Genomic DNA, 20,112 nt, shown 5'->3' on the forward strand with positions numbered 1-20,112 from the left:
CGTGCCAGCTTTTAGAGAGGATTTGGAGGGCAACAATAATCAAGGACACCGTGCTAAAAGGATGCAGGATGGGCTTCCTTCAGGCAAAACTCATTGGTTGCATTTCTTTGACTAAAATAACTGGTTTTGCAAACAAAGGAAATGTGGTAGATTTAATCTGTTTGGTGAAGAAGTCATTTTGCTGCATGGGAAATGTTTACTGGTGATATGCTGGGAAACATGGATATAATTGTGCAATTCATATGGTAGGTGAGAACCGGGCTCTCACTCACCTGTAGTACTGTAAAGGAGTATCAGGTATGAAAGGAATTTATACTAGTTACTAGTGGACTTCCTGAAAGCTCTGTCCTGCATTTGATCCAATTCAGTCTGTTCATTAATGACCTTGGCACAGAGACAAGAAAAATGCTGAAAAATTAGGGAAAACGCTGACAATACAAAGTGTAAAAGCACTGTCAATACCTCAGAGGATTAGGATGTCATATAGGAAGGTCTGAATAACCTTGAGTACTGCAATAACAAAGATAGGATGGAAATTAATAGCACAGAGTGCAAGGCTGTGTGCTTAGGGACTAATAACAGGTATTTCTGTGTTAAAGGAGGGTTCATATGCTGAAAAAAATGAGAAGGAAAACATCTCCAATGACTGTAAGCCACAAATACGATGCAGCCATGAAAAAAAGCAGTAAGAACTTAAAGTAATGGATTTAGCCCAGAAAAATAATGGAAGGAGGAGATACAATGGTTTGCTGTCTCATATGGCACTGAGCCCAAGGCAAAGAGCAAGGGAAGGAAAATATTGTATAAGCAAAGGAGCAGAGCTGATGCACAGAAAAAAGGCTGAAAAATGACAATGACTAATTAAGGCTGGAAATAAAAGATCCTGACCCACATGAACAGCAAGGTCACAGCAGAGCCTCCCAGTGAGGGAAGGAGCCCGTGGAGCAAAACCAGTTTATGGAAGGGAGTCTATAACATGCTGCTGGTGGAAGCAGAAAACTAACCCTTGGGCTCAGAAGGTATTTTCAAGTCCTAAACAGTGAAACTAAGAGCTCAGGTCTCCTGTGGTTTTCTGCAGATGCAGGCAGGGATTTCTGGTGTAGAACACCATCCATTCAGCAGGTCCCTGGATGGACTCAGTCTCCATAAAAATCCACTACAGCGAAGAGCACAAAAATCCCCAGCGTTTGCTCACAGGCCATTCCACTGCAAGTCCAACAGTTGGGAAATTTCATGTGGTTTTGGTTCTTTTCCTGCACTGGAGGGGAGCAGTGTCACATTCCCAGCCCCAACCATGCCTGCTGAAGTTGTGTGGCCACTGGCCGACCCGTGTTTTCAGTAATAACAGCTGATGTGATCTGTGATTCCTGAGCCCGGTGCCAACCCCAGCGCTGGGTTTGCCGGCGTGTTTGGGTTGGTGCTCAGAGCGCTGGAAGCAGCCCATACACACCACATGCAGGAATCCAGATTCCATCTGGTTACAGCAGGGTTTTGTAAAAAATACCTAAAGAGCTAGGCAGAGGATTAGAATAAAGAGGTGCTAATAGGGTGCAGTTGGGACAGGAAAGGAAGCTGTAAAGAATTTAATGGAAAAAGAGGGTCAAGGAACATAAAAAATAAAATAGGAAGAAAAAGAGGCATTTTTTTTTAAAAGGTGAAAGAGTAACAATAATAAAGAATGAAAGATTCTTTTATTTTTGCCAGTTTCAACAAAACCCTTAAGAAAATTCTCTTCTGTGACGTTTAATTTCAAAACATGTCAGTGTATCCAACCAATTTTTAAATCCTGCTTTGTTTTTCTCAGATGCTGGGTTGCACTTGGAGAGTTCTGATCTTCTCCTGGCCTCATGAAACTACTGTCCTCTGCCCCACATTATTTGGCTCTCCCAAGAGGTGGCTGAAGTTCAAAGGGATTTATAATTTACAAAGCACTTTGGGATCGTGCTGGAAGAAAGACACTGTTATTAATAACGTACTCTTTTTTTCTCCTGATCACTTTATATAATGTAACTATTTTTTAAAATTTTTATTACAATCTCAAGAGCAACAGCCTCTTCCTCCATTTAAACAACATGATCTCAGCCCATCCCAAAGAGTTTGTAATCTGGGTCATACATGGATTGAGAGAGGAAACAAAGGGACAGTGTGGGATAGTGAATTAAAGTCACACAGAACATCCAAAAGTGAAACAGAGACTAAGTGTCCCCCGACCCAGCCCTGTGCTGCCCATGAGACCCCTCTCTAGAGATAAACACTCTGTAAGGTGATTCTCTTCAATTTTGAGTGAAAGTGTAAATGGAGTTCAAAATGCACAAAACAGAGCAGGTTTACCAGAGAAAGGAGAGCATTGTTCCTTCTTCTGAACTCAGGTGAAGGGCTTAGGTCTGAGTGGAAACGGGAAAGGACCTTATTGTAACAAGATGCTACAATAATTTTACTTGAAACCCTAAAACAAATTCAGGGCTCATAAAAAAAGCATTGACATGGTGAAAGAGAATGGTTTCTTTAAGATGTTCTTGGTCAGAGAATATGCTAAGCATGCATTTCTAATGTCTGGGTGGGCAAACGCAAGTGGAAATTTAAATTCTACAGAGGCACAGAGAATGTGCTTCTGAAAATGTTTCCAGTTAAAAGCATGTTAAGTGTGAAAGTGTAGCCTACACGGAGGGAGGGAGGGAGTGTGGTCTATCAGATCATCAGCAAGGATTCTGTGGCCTTTCCGGGTACTGAGAACATTTGGTGTCTGCTGTCACTGCTCTGGAAAAAAGGACCAACAAGAGGGACACTGTGCCAGAGCTGATTGTTCCTGGGGAGAACTCTGCTAAATTGTGGCTGTAAATGGGCTGGTAACCCCATACAGAAGAAGAGATACCTTGGAATAAGGGCTGGACCTGAATCTCCAAAGGAACACAATCTGGTTGTAGGAACAGAGTAATCCTTTTACAGGAGGCTTTGTGTGATTTACCCCGACCTGGACAGGCAGCAGTGCCATGGTGGAAGAGTGCAACAAAGAGGAGACTTATCCAGGGGCTCAGGGTCATGGAATCCCCCTGAGAAACAGCCCTGTGGGTCTTGGGGCTGTAACAGACCTGACAGCCAGGACCTCCCTTTGCTGCCCTCCTGGTAGAGGCAGAAGCTGCCCACGTCTTCCAGAGCTTTTTAAGTTGCTTTTCTTCATCTCCACCACCTGGATGCCCTCCAGGTACCTGCTTGGCCTCCTCCAGCCTCCTCCCAGTGACTTCATAAAAGGTCTAGAAGGAGTTATTTCATGCCACGGTACAAACAAAAGCAGATGCTTCTTGTTTCTGTCTGAGAGTGACATGACAGAAATCCCAGCATCACTGGATTTAGGAACTTCCTCATGGAAATGCCAGTTGCTTCCTCGAAGCCACTGGGAGTTTGGCCCTCCTTACACACCTGGAAGCTCAGGGGGCATCTCATTTTACCTTTCAGTACTGAAAGCTGTGTGGCCACAATATTGTACAGAAGCAACAACAGGCAGAAACTGAAATCTGAACCAGCCTGGCCTTATTGATGGATGACCTGACGCTGGAGTTCCCAGCTCCAGGGCACTTTAATCAGAGTGCAGGTCTAATTAGAAGGAAGTGTGCTGTTTGTCATTTTCCCCATTGTTTCTGCAAGGAGGATTAGCTTTGTAGGAGCATTTCCCTGGCTTGTCTGATTATAAAAGATGCAACAGTCAGCAGGTTTGTTTGAATATGATTTTTAAGGTATTTTTCAGCTTTATTCTAAACTGATTTTATGTTATAACTACTAAGAAAACTGGAGAGTCTATAGTAGCCTACAATGCTAAAGATTACTGCAGAGCAAGAGTAAACTTCTTTTTTTAGCAAACAAACTGAACAAATTAATTTACCTTCCTGTGTTTTCTCATTTTGGCCAGAAAAGTCTTTTTTTTACACAATGCAGATCAAAATTAATTCAGCTAAAACTGCTTGCCAAATCAGAAAGAGAGCTTTTTATTACTTCTAAAACTTATTACTATTAGATCTCTAATTACTCCTACTGAGGAGAAAAGCACCCTTACTGAGGAAAGCACCTAAAATGTGTTTCATCATAATTTCTTGCGTTCTTTTTTTTTTTTTGGTAGCACTGTTTGACAGTTAATTAGATCCTATTCTGTGCTGATTCAGGAAAGGAAAAGGTTAGATGTGCAGTCACTGGACTCTTGTCTAACTTTACACTGCAAGTTGCTCTGTCTCCCAGAAGGCAGCCAAGGGGAAAAGAAAACCATCCCCAAACAATGCATGGAGGCAGCTTGCATGGAATCTGGCCTTGCTGGCCACAGATTAAATGGGCTTTGTCTGAGGTAATGAAAATCTGACCTGCTCAACAAAAGGAAATGAATATTACAGCTGCTTACTGTGGCTAACAATGTGTCCCAATACTGTCAGACATTTTCACTGTGTTCACCAGATGGAGGCTTTGGAAATGGGTGATTTCTGAAGGGAAGGGATATTGGTTTGCAGTGGTTTTTAGCTCCTTACCGTGACTGGCAGGGGTGTGTGTTACATTTCCTGACCTGGGGCTCGGGGCGCGTCACTCGCTGGCAGTCACTGTCATTCACCACTGTCATGGTCTTGTTGATAATTCGGGTACAGGACACAATGGTTCTCCTTTCACCTACAAGTCAAACAAAAAAGAACTCTGAACAAAACCCTGTCAACTCCTTAACCAAAACTCAGCAGCTTGGAGCTCCCTGCTTCCTCTACAAGATTGTGCCCTGCAAGCAATTTTATTCTCCACTTCTGCCTTACCTTTGTACTCTTTTTTTTTTCTCCCCCCAGAAAAGCTACAAATCTTTCGCCAATAATTCTGCAATTGACTCCTTCACAAGAATAGCAGTTGGGCTTTCTCTTTCTAGTGTTTAACTTGAAAAATATCTTGAAAACAATTTGCTTTCATTTCTTGTTCCTCCCCCACAGGTAGCTGTGCCCTGTAATCACCTCAGACAGATGTGCTGACTGATAACCACAGGACAGCTGCCTCTTGCTGCTTCCAGGCAGGAACAGTCGGGTTGAAAAGGAGAGATGGAAGTTCAAGAGGGATTAACTGGGCTCGGTTTTGTTTCACAAAGAGATGAAATTAAACCTCCAAAGTAAGAAAATCTCATCTTTTGGTCCTCCAGATATACTGTTTTAAAAGCCCTGCTAGTAGGAGACATCTCAGCATTTCTCACATAAACTCCCCGTGCATCAGGAGTGTCTTTCCCCAGGACACTGCTGTGTGGCCCTCAGGGCTCAGTCTTCCCCTGTGTGACCCTGGGAAAGCTGGGCCACAGGGCAGCACAACAACGACCACAGGTGACAAGGAAAATGCCATCCCTCCACAGTGTGACTTTGCCTCACCGCTAATTATTTTGATTCCTCAGAGCCTCTTTCTAACCCTGAGTCTGCATCAAATGGAGTTTATTCATGACCTGCAGCAGATAATAAAAAATAACTCAAATTCTGTAAATAAAAAATTTGTAAAAGTCTGTTTGGAAGGGAAAAAGAGAAAAGGCCCTTCCCAGCTTGGATAAGGGGTAACAGCAACTGGCAACCAAAATAAAAGATTGACTGACAAGCTACCACTGGTAGGAGCCATGGTTGGCAGACACTGATTTTATTCAAACACATAGCAAGCTTGCAGCAAAAAATAAAGCCACAAACAAATTTCCTACTCATTCATGTGAGGATTTAATGGCTCAGAAATTATTATTTTAATGCATGAGTAAAAGTAAGTGTCTATTTTAAAATGAGTTCTATTTACAGAAAAAAATAAATCCATGGTTTCAGTGCACTGAGGGCAGTGAGCCTGCAAATGTGAAGATGAGCCCTCTTTCCTTCTGTCACATCATATCATAAATAACTGGGACTGCTGGTGAAGAAAGACTGGCCAGAATGCATGGAAACGATCTGTTTTCCTCAGGGAACAACCTACTCCTTCCAGCACTGAAAATTCAATGGACAGTGGCTGACAAACCAGTCTCTGGTTTCACAGCATCGATTCCCCTCAGGGTTTCAGCAGATCTGTCTCGGCACATTCGAGGGATCCTGAGAAAACTGAGCTCTGCCGTGTGCTCCTGGACTGCCAGCACGTCCACCCTGGGACTGTCACAGCAGCACTGCCCCTGCTCCATCCCTGGGCAAGGAGGTGTCTCCTGGTGAACGTGCCTGAACACCTGGGAAGACTCTGCTCCAAGAATGTGATGGGGGTTTGAGATATGGGGCTGCGGCAGCGCCGTGAGCCACCCGAGGAGCACAAATCCAGGTGCGGCTCCAGCCTTCGGTGAGGAGCTGACAGAGCAAGTCCCTGCCAAAATCCCGGGTGAAAATTAACTGTAAGGGATGAGATGAGAGCTGGGAGAGCTGGTGAGAACGAGCTCTCATTTGAGTTCATTATGACAACATCCATTCCCATGGCCAGTTTCCATCCCCCTCTCTCATGCCTGGTGTCTGCAAACCCCATACAGCGAGTCCCACCAAGCTTCCCAAGATCCCTACCTCCTCCACACTGCACACTGCATCCTTCCCATCCACTGTGTGTCCAGATGTACAAGGAATCCTGTTGCTTTTCTGGCTCACTCCTGTTTTCAGCAGTATAGTTTACAGGAATGGTGTATTCATAATGAATCCCATAATTCTGGTCATGAAATAACAGCACCTGGTTCGGCAGGAAAAGAAAGGCAGTTACAACACACTGTACTGGGAAAGCCAACAGACTGTGGAGACAGTAATGCTGGAAATGCTGGCTCAGGCCAAGGTTTCTAAAACACAGAACATAAAATATACCTTGTGAAAGGCAACCAAATCTTTACCTAGAAACCTGAAATTACAGTGGCATTGGTAAAACAGGGCACTGCGGGAGCAACAACTGCTTATGATTTGTGAATATTTAAAACAGCCATGGAGATGTCTAAACCTGAAATTCAGGGCATAACTTTAAGCCCTATGTGCAATCAACAGGCCACTGACTAGCCAAAGAGAAGCAGTAAGACAACAGAAAGCATTAAATCAACAGTTTTCATACAGCAACTATTTTAATGAGCATCTAGAGTTAACACATCTGAAAGGACAAGGTGATCCTTCTCAGAGCAAAAATAGCTAATGCAAAAAAAGTCACAGATCTCCTGGGAAATGTGGCACTCACAGTGAGTGTGACTACTGCTGCTGACAAGCTGTGGCAGCAGGATTTTATTGCCTCAGAGGCCTGAGGATGATGAGGAAGAGCCATATCATACAGCTGCTGGCAGCACGTATTTTCATAGCCTGCGTATTGCCAGAGGAAGGTGAAACCTGCTTCCAGCAGCAGGCTATTTCCCATGGAGTCACATGTGATGTCTCCAGTGTTATTACTCCAAAATTCACTATTAACAGAGGAAGAGAGAAAAATGCTTATTTTTTCACCACAGGCAGATGAGAGTTCTGGTCCTGTTTTGATTTACATGTTGGGCTTTGTTTGGATCTCACTTTCACTGGCTTGAGTCACAAGTGACTAGAAAATATCCAGTGGAGTACGAGGTCCATGGAATCTGAGTTACCACACTATTAACAAATGCCACAGAAGTACTACTGCAATGCTGATGCTGTGGCTTTAGACTTACTCATACTTATTATCCTATAATCTCAGCAGCATTAGACAGGTGAATTGTGCTGCCTTTTGACACCTCCTGAAATAGAAGCAATGCCTTACCCAACAAGATATTTTAAGCAGGGCTCTCAGAAGTGAAGCAAGCAGCTGCCCAATTAAAGAAGACAAATTCGCAAATGCTATTCTGCCCCAACAGTAATTGTTTCCCCTTCAGATTTGCACAAATCATTCCTGCTTAACCAATAATCTCACTAAAGCTGTCAGGAGCTTGTTTAACCACATAAATCACTATGTGATGAAAGAAGGGGTCCTGGCAGCCTGTGCATGAGCACTGGGGGTGCTCCACAAACTCAGCACCCATGAGCTGCTCTGCACCCTGGGCAGAAAAGCCTCTTCCAGAGGATGTGGGGAACAAAGATATGCTTTTGCTTCAGCTACAGAGGGAGCCTTACTACCAGGACTGAATACTAGTGCTCATCATTACAATTTCAAAGATAAACGTTGGTTTTTTAAACACAATTCAAATACCAGGCAGAGGCAGAGAGCTCCAGTCCTGCTCTGGCTTTCCTGAAGTGCATAAGATACAAACAGAATTGATCCATCAGCCTTGTCTCAAGATTCCTTCTGCTCTGGGAGTGTTTGTTGTGAGAGCAGGACTAGCACAGGCCTAGTTACACAAACATTAATTTCTCCAAGAAATCCACTTACAGCAATGCACTTGGAGAAATGCCTCAAGTATTAAAAACCAGCTCCTAAAAAGAAATCCTTATTATCTCAATATGGGTGCAAGACTAGTGAATCTAAAGGCCCATATGAAACCAATTTCATGCAATTTCGTAGCCATGTATAATTGGGGGGTGTGTGTACGTGTGGATAATTGGTTTCAAATGCAGGTCACAACGCACTGACTGAAGCTTCTGGCTCCTTCTCAGTCCAGTGTATTCCACCACTGTTTGAACAACAGTTTTCTATTTAGGGGGAACTGGTAACCATCCTGCCTTTCTTGTGTTGAAAGAATGAAACCCACTACCCTGTATCAAGGAAAAGATTAGTATCTGATTTGAAGCAAAGGCTTCATGTGTGCTTTGTTTACCACTGGCAGGGATTTTAAGCCACATGTTTTTTAGTGGTCTGGTAGTTTTTACTTTCCTCACTTTTAATCATTTCTGTGAGGGAAGGTGAAGAAGGAACATTTCCTCTGCTTATGTTTGCTGAAAGTGCCAGTCTGTACCTGGAAAGGTTCTCCTGGAGAACCTCATAATCACTAGTTTCCTATGTTAGCTGCTTCCTCCTTAACAAAGGGGAACTGAGTATTTCTTTAAAACCAACACTCTACTGATGCTGAGGTTCACAAAATGCTGATAACCAGATTTTACTGCATTAGACCTCAACCAAGTCATGCCCCAGGAGGTTCCAAGAGCTGCCAAAGGAACCCTGCACAGCATGTTCACAAACGGTACCTGTGCAACTCCTTTTTCTCACAGGGGGTTAGGAAGACCTTGGCAGTACAAGATATTTTGTCAGAGTCCTGGTTTCAGGAGGGAAGACTTGTGTTAAGGCCAAGTCAAGCAGAAGCTGATGTTTCTGGTGATGAAGAAGGTGCCTGTACACACCTCCTTTGTGTGGGCAGACTTTGAACTACATGGCCGAGTCAGGAAAGTGCTGGTGTGCCCAAACCTGCCCCCCTGACCATTCCAGCTCTTTGAATCCAGCTTTACACTGGTCTGTGAACCTGGTAAACTCACTCATCTGAGAAAGACAAAACACCCCATGTTCCTATGCAGCCTATTTTGACACACAGAAAGTACTGACAAAGTGGTATATAACTATTATTTTTTGTGTGTGTGTGAAAAGCATCTTTGGAGCTTTTCAAACTGGGTCAGGAAACGTTGCACAACGAACACCAGCAAGCCAAAAAAATCAGGTGAGGAAAAGGAGAAAATGCTGATTTTTAGCAGTCCTTACAGATGGCCTTCAGTGAACAAACGTGGCAAAAAGTCACAAGGAAAAGAAACAGCACAGAGAAAAATGCAAGTGGATAAAAAAGTAACAGGAAACAATGAACACATTAAAATATTCTGTGTTTCTAAGCAAACCTTGCTATAGAAACTGCAAAGCTTTGTGCAGACTTTCAACTAGGAACATAAATAAGAGACAGGCATCATCATTATAGCTGTCTTATAGATGACAACATTAAGGTTACACCAGTGTTAAGGGCCTGACCCATGGGTCACCCCATCACCCACAGTGACAGCTCTGGGACTACAATCCTGCTCTTCTCACCCCTGTGGACTTCTCACTCCTGTTCTCATACAGCAGCCATGAGGGTGTTTATAAAATGACAGCGTTAACAGAAGGACTATGTTGAACACTAGGGAAAATTTTCAAAAAACACCTTAAATCACATACAACTGAAAAAACAATATAAAGTAAACAAGGAACATTTCTGTGTGTAATTAAGTCACTACTTAGATTCAAATTCACATGTATCATCTGCAAATGCTAAATATGCATCTCTTCTGTTAGAGAACAGTGTATTAAAACACAGAATATATTCTGGTATAAGACAAGAAGGTATTTCAGCAAATATCCTTTTATGTGTGTGATCAGGTATGTCCATGAAATAAAAAAGGTCTCCGGGAACCTACACCCCCTGGAATAAATGTGTCACATAGTGTGATACATTACAGGGGTATCCTGCACTGGACATGAGTTTACTGGGGCAATGCATGTTCTCCCAGGACAGAGCATCACTTATTTTGAAGTGGGGAGCTGGGATTCTCCAGCCTTTGCAACAAAAAAGAAGGGCACTACAGCATACCTTGAAAACACTGTGGTGAGGGAGCAAACAATCAAAATTTAACTTTCAGCAAGGACATAAAGCCTTTACGTTGCATCATTTAAGAAACACAAACAAAGGATATAAAGTTACCATCAAGTGCAGTGGTATTTTAGTTGGTCCTTTGGCAGAGATTTTCTCCCACAGACCCCTCCGCACGTACCGGACAGTAGTGCCTGCGATCTGAAACTCACCGGGAAGCTCAATTTTCCAGTCGCTGTTAATGGATCTCTTACTGGAATCTTTTAGAGCTGGAATGAACCAAACACCACGGAATGAAAGGCAAGCAAATTTGTAATTGCAACACAGACTATTGAGTCTTTGTCTCAGGCTACCTGGAGCACAAGATGCAGTAACCTTGTAACAGATCTGAGTTTAAAATTAAAACAAAATACACTTTTAGGTGACTCAATGTGTCTAACTTGGATATATTCTGTATTTCAGTTGATGAAGGTATTTCAAGCATTAAGAATTCATAGATCACTTGTCTATAAACTCTACTTCCAAATGCAACAAAACAACTCTGCAATTTAGTTTCCAAGCAGAATTTTTTTTTTAGTTTCCAGCCTTTGAGACCGTATTTCCCTAAACTTTCCTTGAGAAAAAAAATCAGTCAAATCTCCGTGTTGATACAAGATTTGCAAGTGAGTTTGTGTGTGCTCCATAACGCAAACAGTGAACATGTGAACATTTAGCTGTCACAGATGTAAAGAAAAGCCAGGTTACAAAGCAGAGGCTGGTCAATGGACAGAAGGTGAACTTGGCTAGCCCCTTTTCAGAGTCCATGAGCTGGAAACACATGCACAAGGTCAGGTGCTGTGGGATCACATCCATCCTGCCAGGCAGTGCCTCTATGCATCAGTAAGGCCAACATGGAAAGCTCTACTGCTGAAGGAAAATGAGTATTGAAAAGAAAAGACACTTGGAGTATCTTTGGTAGTATGTCCTTTCTTCCAGCATAACTATTGCATCAGGATCACTGATATCCTTCAAACACTCAAAGACAACTCCAGTCACAAGGACATCCCATTCCTGCTGACACATCAGTGCAAGCTGATTTAGGGATTGATATGTTTTCTCCATTAGAACGGAAGCACAGTTATCCAGAGGTCGCTGTGATGCACTGAGGGAAGAGAAAATTAGCAGCTCCTGTTCCAGCAGAAAGTGCCAGGCCCCTTTGTGGAGATCCATGACCGTGCTCAAATGTGCCCTGACAGCAGACAGACAGAATATCCCCTGTGTTATGGGCTTCCCTAGTTCAAGGTTCACTGTGTCCTTTGGCTAAGCCTTTAACAAGGTGTTTTCTTAACCTCCAGCATTTCATGCCTGTTTTATTCTCTTTCAGCGGAGAACACAACCTTGGCCTTCACTTAACTGAGTGTGATGCAAGGAGGTAAGAGGAGCTGTTTAAAGCCTTTGGAAGCCAACAGGGAATCTGCCACTGTCATCTCTTTGGATCCTCCACAGCCAGCAAACCCTCCTAGGTGTGCTGAGGATATATATAGCATTTGTAGTGTCTGAGCTCTGGGGGAGTCTGGAGCAAGTGGAGGTCACAACGTTCTCTGCATCTGCATGTGCCTTTTTGAGGACCTGTACCCTGGGGAGCTACTGGAAAAAGGTGGAATACCTTTGTGTCCTGCTGCACACAAGCTTCCTGACAGCTCTCATGGTCCCACGAGAGGCTCCAAAATCGGGGAAAGGGAAACTGCAGGTGTGGTTTCCCAGGAGAAGTGGGATGTATGTGGGAGAACATTTTTTTTTGAGGAAAGTTCTCTTTGGCACACAGCCTGGGGGTATGATGGTGTCCTGGTATTTGCATGTTACAGCAATAGAACTCTGTCTGCGCCTCACTTCTCCTCCTGCTTTGTTCCTCCATCTACAAAGTACCTTCTGCAAGCTTCAGACAAAATTCTGAAGCAGGATTGCTTCCCTCTGCCAAAGCCTAGTGGCTTCCAGGCAGATCAAAGCGGCCATCAGGCCGCCTCGAGGAGCTGTGGACATGACTAATCAAAGCTGGGGATGAGATAAAGCTATTTCCATGGCTGACTAGCAAAGATATCCCAGCACATGCTCAAAATTGCATGACTAAAACCATGCTTTGGTTCCAGCTCCCCATCAAAGGAAGACAGCTTCCTGACGAAAACCAAAACGTTTAATCTTCGTGAACCTCTTTTCTGGGTAAGGTTTGATTTTGATTGCTGCAGGCACCGCTCTCTCAGTCACTGAGGAGATGGAGAGTTTGGAAACAGACCTGTTCCCAAATTGAGGACTGCAGGAATTCTGCTGGAGGCTCAGCAGAGCATCTGGGCCAAAGTGTTTTCACTGCTCTTTGCCTTCATTGCACCAAACGCCCCATCAGTAGAGGTCAATGCTGCAGCTGTAAAACCTCCATGTACCTTAAGACACGAAGAACTTCCTTTTTCTCCAGTGGCTTTTGTCACACACAACTACTGCCTGGCTCTGCCCAGCCCCAGAGGTGACAGAACTAAACTCAAAGCTGTGCAGTAGAAGAGCAGAAGGAATAGGAACCCCAGCAACAACCTGTAACTTCTGTTTTTCTTGTTGGCCGGAAGACAGGAACTGACCCATCTGTTTCTAAACCTGGCATCCGGTCAGATCTTTATATCCACCTTGGGTCTCTCCAGCTTGCTTCCCAGCCTGTGGACACAAACTGCCCAGGCATTTCCTGTTCAAGGTGGTTTTTCAGTGTTGCAGCCAGCCAAGGCAGCCAGCGTGGGTTGCCTGGAGGTGGAGGGAAATTCTTCAGGCACTGCTCCCAGCACATGGAATAATGATTCCAAATTATGCTGGGCTCCTTTCCAAAGTGCTGTACCCGGTTCTGAGTAGAAATAGGACCTGATTGGACTCAGCTTTGTCAGTGTTATTGAAATAGAAAATTCTTCCATACACAGACCTGTATTTAAGAGACTTATCAGACTGATGGGATTTTGTTTTCTTGGTCATCTTTATTCTCCTACTGGAACCCTGTTACTGCTATTCTTCACCTTAGTTCAGCAAGACATTGGGTATCTTCTCTTTGTGTCCAGTGTTCCTTGAAAGAGAAAACCCTGGAAAGCTTAGAGAGGTTCTCCTGACTCCTGACCATGAACCAAAGAGCTAAAAGCACTCAGAAGCTTTAAAATAGCCAGATTTTTATCTGTCTTTATGTGATGCACACAGGGCCAAGTCCTGCTCTCAAATATACACAATCCTAATCTTCACCACCCAGTGGGGAAACATCTGCTTTAGTCAAGGTTACGTTGTCCCAGTGAAGGGCAGTCAGTGCACGTAAGACTTTGAGCTCCACTATCTGCCAAAGCCCAAGCCCCGGACAAATACCCTGTGCAAACCCCACCAAGACAAACAAAAAGGCTGGTTTCCAGAAGGCAGAGCATTTGCAAAACCCAAGGAAACACTGGCTCTCATTGTTCCACCAGGCTTTGCTATGTCTAACATGTTAGGTGTAGGCGTAATCCCCTCGCAGCAGCCTGGCTACAGCACTGGTGGAAATACCAGAGGAGTGGGACGTGGCACAAATAGCAATGGTTTGGACCCAGGGGCAGCTTAGTGACATGATTTGCCCTCTTCTTCCCCCCTGAATCTGGAGTGAAAGACAGGGAACAAAAGCATCTTTGCCAATGATATCGCCAAGTTTGGAAGCATCTCAAGATGGAAAGCCAATGGCAGTAGACTTGAAATCCTAAGATACAGTCACTATATAAATGTTTTCAGTGTCATCCTACACCCCAGTGATGGACAGTAACATCTCCTTTTGGCTGTGGAGATGGAGCATTATAAGCAAAAGATGCGGAAATCAGAAACCAAGGGTCCTAGGCTGAGTTTTGGTACTGACTCCCCTTCAGAGAGTGACAAGCTTCATAATACTCTCAGAGTTCCTACCACAGACTTGAGACATCTCTGGAAGCAACTCCATGGCCATGGAGCTCTGAGTGTGCAAAGGACACTTGGATGTGCTGGGTGTTTTTCTGGATCTTGGCCAATTTTCCTTGAACTTCCTGCTCTGCCACAGGCTCCCTGTGTGAATTTGGGGCCGTGGGGCATCAGCATTTCTGTGACTTGGTCTCCCTAGAAGTAGATGGGAGATAAAGCCCTTCATCTATTGCACAGTGATGACACAAAAAAGGAACACCCCAAACATTGGAGAGAAGAGGCAGAAGACCAGATGTGTAGCTGACTGGATGCATTTTACAAATGCCTTTCTAACCTTTAATCTAAGAAATTAGTAACTGAACAACAAATTTGTTGACAGACTGCCCTACAACCTCACATGCAAATCTCAGCCTCACAGCCATGTCTAATCCTTTGTTTCCAATAGGAAAAGGAGGAGAGGAAGCCTGTTCCCCTCAAAAGGAATGCAGAAGTAGAAATGAGAAGAGGATTAAACAAATTGTTTGGCCTGAGAAAACAGAGGTAAGTGGAGTAGAGTCAGCTCATCTCAGAGTGCAGGATCAGGTTTTGGGTACAGCGTCAAGTGAACATCTGCTGCTGCAGGAAATGGCACAGGCAACCTCATGGTCACTTTATTGAGGGATGCCATCTGCCCTGTCCTGCCTCTGCTTCAGCCTGAGCTGGGTGCCTTCCTATCTGTGTCTCTGCCATTTCTGTCTCCAAACACACTGTTCTCTTCCCTGCTCCCTCCCAAAGTGCTGTGTGCTCCTGGCAGCTGTGTCCATCCCACTGCCAAGTTCTGTTCAGGAACTCTTCTGTCTATATATAAAAGTATTCTCTGGCCCTTTCAGGTTGCACAGGGCCTGTAAGTGTCACAAACTATCACATCAAGCAAACATCATGAAACCAAGCCACAAAAGCAGAGACTGCAACAAGAATGAAATCAACAGATGCTTCCCTGGCAGCAACAAACCTATCCTCTTACAGGGCAGTTAGAGAAGGGTCATTTTAACAGAAAACAGAGCTAAGTTTGAATCTAAACATTCTTTTTTCTTTTGTCTTTTTACCCAGAAAACTGTGAGCAGGTTTATCCTCAACCACTCTGATGCGCCGGGCACCGGCAGGGATCACAGCAGCTTCGATGTAACCTGTGGCAACAGAGGAGACAGGAGTGAGAGCAGGGCAGAGGCAGCAGCCATTCCATATCTCCCTGTGGAAAACTCAACTCCAGGCTGGGGACTGAGTGAGAAACATTGCAAATGGGAGCCCTGAGCTGGCAGCCAAGTTTCAGTGCCATGACATGCATGGTCCTGACTCACATGTCAGCCCAAGAAGAGGGAGAGAAACCCACGAGTGCTGCTCAGTTGTGACTCCAGGCTTGTGCTGGGCCTGATTTGATCTGCACCCTCTGAATCACCCTGGTTTTCCTGCAAGACTGACAGGGATGCACGAGGACACTGTGAAGTGTCACTGTCAGGAGCAACACTACACAGACCAAACCTTTGAAATGAAGTTTCCAATAGATGCTCCTGTTTTCTCCTCAAAAAAACCCCCAACCCTAGTCAAGGTTGTGGTCAGTGTCAGGAAGGACTCACTTCCACAAAACTTTTTCATGACACTAAAACTAAACAGTGAGAATTAGTGGAACAGATGGGGGGAAAATTGTTATCACATTTCAGCTTCATACAAAAATTCTGGAGGATACAATGGCAATGGTCTCCTTGGTATCAGGCTGCTGAATGGAATCCAACAGCTTAAATTTAATGCAACAACAGAGCTGAAGGTTTCTCAAGGACTGACCACTGCTCACCTCTAAACAATTTTTCTAACAGCAATTCTGACTAACAGAATAACTGTAAGAATAATTAGGAGCTACAAGGAAATGTAGCCTATTTTCCCATACTAAAAGACATGTGGAGTTACAGGCTTGTTCCATGGGGTGGAAGTGGTGCCTTTAAACTACAAAGCAGAGGAACACAGAGCCCATTTCAAAGGTCTGGGAGCCAGGCAGAGTTTTTCCATTGGTTTCATTGGATTTTGAATCAGTCCTCTGTAAATGACACTAATCTCATCACAACCATGACTTGATTCCTTCTAATTGGCCACCCAGTTTACTTTGCAGTGTATCACTTGGCACTTTTTTGGGGTTATTGCTATCCCCTTTCTTTTAGATGTTAAGCAGCTTATCCTGTATGTTCCCTCATCCTCTTTTCTGCTTTAAAGGGCTCTGTGAAACTGTTCTGTGTCAGTGATGCCTTTATGGGAATTGTGGGAAGTCCAGAGCCATGGGTTAGAGAAGTGCTGGCATGAAGAGCAGTGACTCCTCTACATTCAGCAGTGTTTGGGGAGCTATTTTAGGGATGTAAGTGCAGCTGAAGGGCTGTGCTTCTGCTGTGCTGATACAGGGGGGTCTCAAAGGATGGTGACAGCCTTATGCATGTCAGGACTAAGTGATTCTCTTACCAATGTGACATGGAGTGAGACAGATGAGGATTTTAGGACTCAGGCTATGGATTCATTTCCTGAATATTCACTCCATGAATAAGGCTTGAGCTCTTGGGTTTCATCAGGTGCAGTGGGACAGATGACTCGGGACAGACACACTCCGTCTTGTATCTGAATGACACTTTCATCTCACCCTTCAGCTCAGTTCTCTTTGCACTTGTTCCTCCTTACTTATTTCTCCCTTGACTCAGGATATCTCAGGAACAGCCAGTCATCCCTTGCAGGAAAACCAGAGAGAGGGGCAGCAGAGCTGCAAACCTTGTCTGTGCACAGAAGCCAGAGCAGTGGCTCTCCCAGCTGCTGTTACATGCTGGGATTCACCAGGAAAACTCATTACTTCCAGGGTCAATTTTTTAAAGGCAATACCGAAATCTGTTATGAAATCAAAGCAAACAGATGTTGGGTTTTATTCTAGACATTGCCAGGAGTTGGTTTTTCAACAGCTGAGATACCAAGTTACAGTGAAACCTGAGTGTTTCAGATATCAAATGTTCTCACTGAACCCCATGCACCTGCACAAAAACCCACCCAACCACCACCACCAGACATGAGCACACAGCAAAGGTGTGACCAGGGACAGTCTGTCACGGGGGAGCGGCCCCTGAGACACATCTGAACACCCCTCTTAGCAAGCCAGTTTGGAACATGCCCAAGTTTCAGGTAATTTAATGTACCTACTGGGGGACTATTTATTTACTCATTTATTTTTTTAAGCCACATGCCAGATACAAATGCCCAGAGGTAAATCATGAAGGGATTGGAGACAAAGTTACTGTGAATTTAGTGGAAGCCAGTCACTAACTTAGTGAACTTTGGATCCATCCCCTGACCCAGCAGCAGCCAGGAGTGTGTCACACTGCAGAGGTGAGTGAGCAGTGGAGCTGTGCTGGAGGCTCAGCTTGAGCCATAAATACACTCTCATTTCATCACTGTGCCATGAGAGAAACACCACGTGGAAAAGTTGATTTTTATGTTACTTCTTACAATAGTAAAGAGTGAAGTGTGTGCTATTAATAGTGTATTAGTTCTGGGGACTGTTTAGTTTGGTCTTATACCAGATTTTTCTCCTCATGTAATTTCTAATCCTGATTGATGGCTTTGGGGGGTTGTATTCGCAGCTCCTGAACAAGAAGAAGCATATTGTGTTAACTCATTGAGACCATGTGGGACAAACCTGCCTGCTGACCTTCCCTCTCCTCTTAGAGAACTGCAAACTGCTTTGCAGCTGTATGATCCAACCTGTCCTTTCAGAGGTGAAGCAGAACTCTTGGGCATGTCCCACTGGGAGCATCTTGACACTCTCATTCATTACCTCCAGCAATATTGTGTGAATTAGTGGCCAAATTCTACTGCAAACAGACTAAATATCATCCATGCAAATCTGCCACAGGCACACACTCAGGTCACTACCACCCCTCCACTCTGGTCCTGGGAGCTGGTGTGAGGCTTCTGGTCGCAGATTCCTGATCTTTGAGATAACTGCACCTGGAAAACACCTCCAGTGTTTTCCAGGCACATTTTATTAAGCAAACTGTAACTGCAGATTGCCAGAAAGATTATCAAGTGTCAGCTAGAAAGACCAAAAAAAGTCTCAGAGTTGGCCCCAAGCCAAGGACTCTCAAAGCTCTGTTAGGTCTGAGGATAACTGTCTGCAAGGTAGGGTTTGCAAGGTTGGGCTTAAAGCTCTGCTTTAAATGAGGAACTGGTTAAAGACTGACGAGATTTGGCAACTATCAGGCAGTATTTTTAGTAATTTCACCCATAAATCAGCCTGTTAAGATGAAGCTTTGAAAATACAACAGGAGAACTTCATTATTTGATAATTTATAGTGCTGTATGCAGTATACTCCACCTTGGGAACAGTTACTTTGGCACACACCAATCTTTCTGGATAATCTGCATTACATCAGTATCTCAGGAATGTAAGACTGTGATTGAAGCAAATCCTAGATACAAATTATATGGTGTAACTCATATTAGGAGAGACACCAGAACAAAGAGGTGGCTTTGTCATCAAGGAGATTAATATGTGAACAGTGGCTACTGTATCTTCATTTAAATGCTGGAGAGATTTGCAAGAGGAAAGCAGCCCACACAGAAAAATCCATTGTTAGCCATTGTTATTACTCCCAGAAAGAACAGAAAGTTTAGTGTGAACTTCAGAATGTCACTGGTCTGCTACAAAACCGTTCTTCTGGCCCACACCGCAATGAAAGAAGGACTCTGAGGTAAAGGAAAAAGTATCCCATGGCTGGAAGTCCCAATTTCTGGGTACTGCACCTTCACATCCTATCCCTGTACACACCAAAATCAGGTGTGAGAAAGTCAACAGTGCTCACCCCATCATCAAACTTCCCAGAAAAAGTGCTTTGAACAAAGATCTCAGGGTAAAAGCCAAGGAAACCAGGTTGCCCTGCCTCCCTTCCAGCCACGGCCAGCACAGCTTGGGGAATATTTTAGGGATAAGCATCAGCTGGGCATGTCAGTCCCCATGACTCTTCCCACCTTGCACCTTTTGCTCAGTGCTATTTGTTGCAGTGGAGTGAGAATTATGTCTCTATTGTCTAAACAGTTGTGATGATTCTCACTTGCTGTCAGCTTGAGAACAAATCCTCCCTCGGCACCTGAACACTTCCAGCCATGGGACAGCTCATTTGGAAGGAAACAACTTCACTGGAGAGCCATGGATAGATTTCAAAGCCTCCTACTATTGCTGTAAAGTTGGTTGCTGGGATTTCTAACTTGCATGTGCTTCTTAAACCCATATAAACTGACATATAAACTTACAACCCTCAGAGTTAGCCCTAGGGCTCTATTTTCTCATCATTTAGATGTAAACCCTATTGATAAAAAAAGACTTTTTTTGTGTAGGCTAAAGATGCTTGTAGCCAGCATTCCTGTTCAAATTTCTTTTAAGTGCTGGACAAGCAGCATATACAATAAAAAGCCTGCTTTTCCACTATCTTAAAAAGAAAAATTGCCAGCAAAGATGTACTCCATCTTTCCCAAAATTACAACAACTGGCATATCTCACCTTATTAAGTTCTGCCATTAAAAAAAACAAATCCAAATATCTGTGGTCCTTCTTCTGAACCATAAGCAAATGAAAATCTTGATGTGGCTGAGAAAAATCAAGAGAGAGATGCAGTCTCTGAGCAGCCAAGGCAGAAGATAAATCAGCTCCTCAACAGACTCAAGTCAAAGAGCTGTCCTTCATTTCTAGGTGCCCTGAACAGTGGCAGGGTGACAGAAATGGACTTCAGAAC

The 20,112-nt window shown here is 44.0% G+C and overlaps 1 protein-coding gene across 1 annotated transcript in view; it reads right to left on the reverse strand.

The window, feature by feature from the left end:
- ADAMTS17 (ADAM metallopeptidase with thrombospondin type 1 motif 17) overlaps positions 1-20,112 on the reverse strand; it is a 168,872-nt gene that overhangs the window by 33,701 nt on the left and 115,059 nt on the right. The window contains exons 16-19 of the mRNA XM_027688787.1: positions 15,409-15,489; positions 10,526-10,683; positions 6,507-6,666; positions 4,509-4,644 (exon numbers count right to left, since the gene is read on the reverse strand). Of these exons, the coding sequence (XP_027544588.1) occupies positions 4,509-4,644; positions 6,507-6,666; positions 10,526-10,683; positions 15,409-15,489 (535 nt within the window). The remainder of the gene's footprint in view (positions 1-4,508; positions 4,645-6,506; positions 6,667-10,525; positions 10,684-15,408; positions 15,490-20,112) is intronic.

The sequence above is a fragment of the Neopelma chrysocephalum genome, unplaced genomic scaffold, assembly GCF_003984885.1.
Source record: "Neopelma chrysocephalum unplaced genomic scaffold, ASM398488v2 Primary Assembly neopelma1_75, whole genome shotgun sequence".
In the NCBI taxonomy this organism is placed as follows: Eukaryota; Metazoa; Chordata; class Aves; order Passeriformes; family Pipridae; genus Neopelma; species Neopelma chrysocephalum.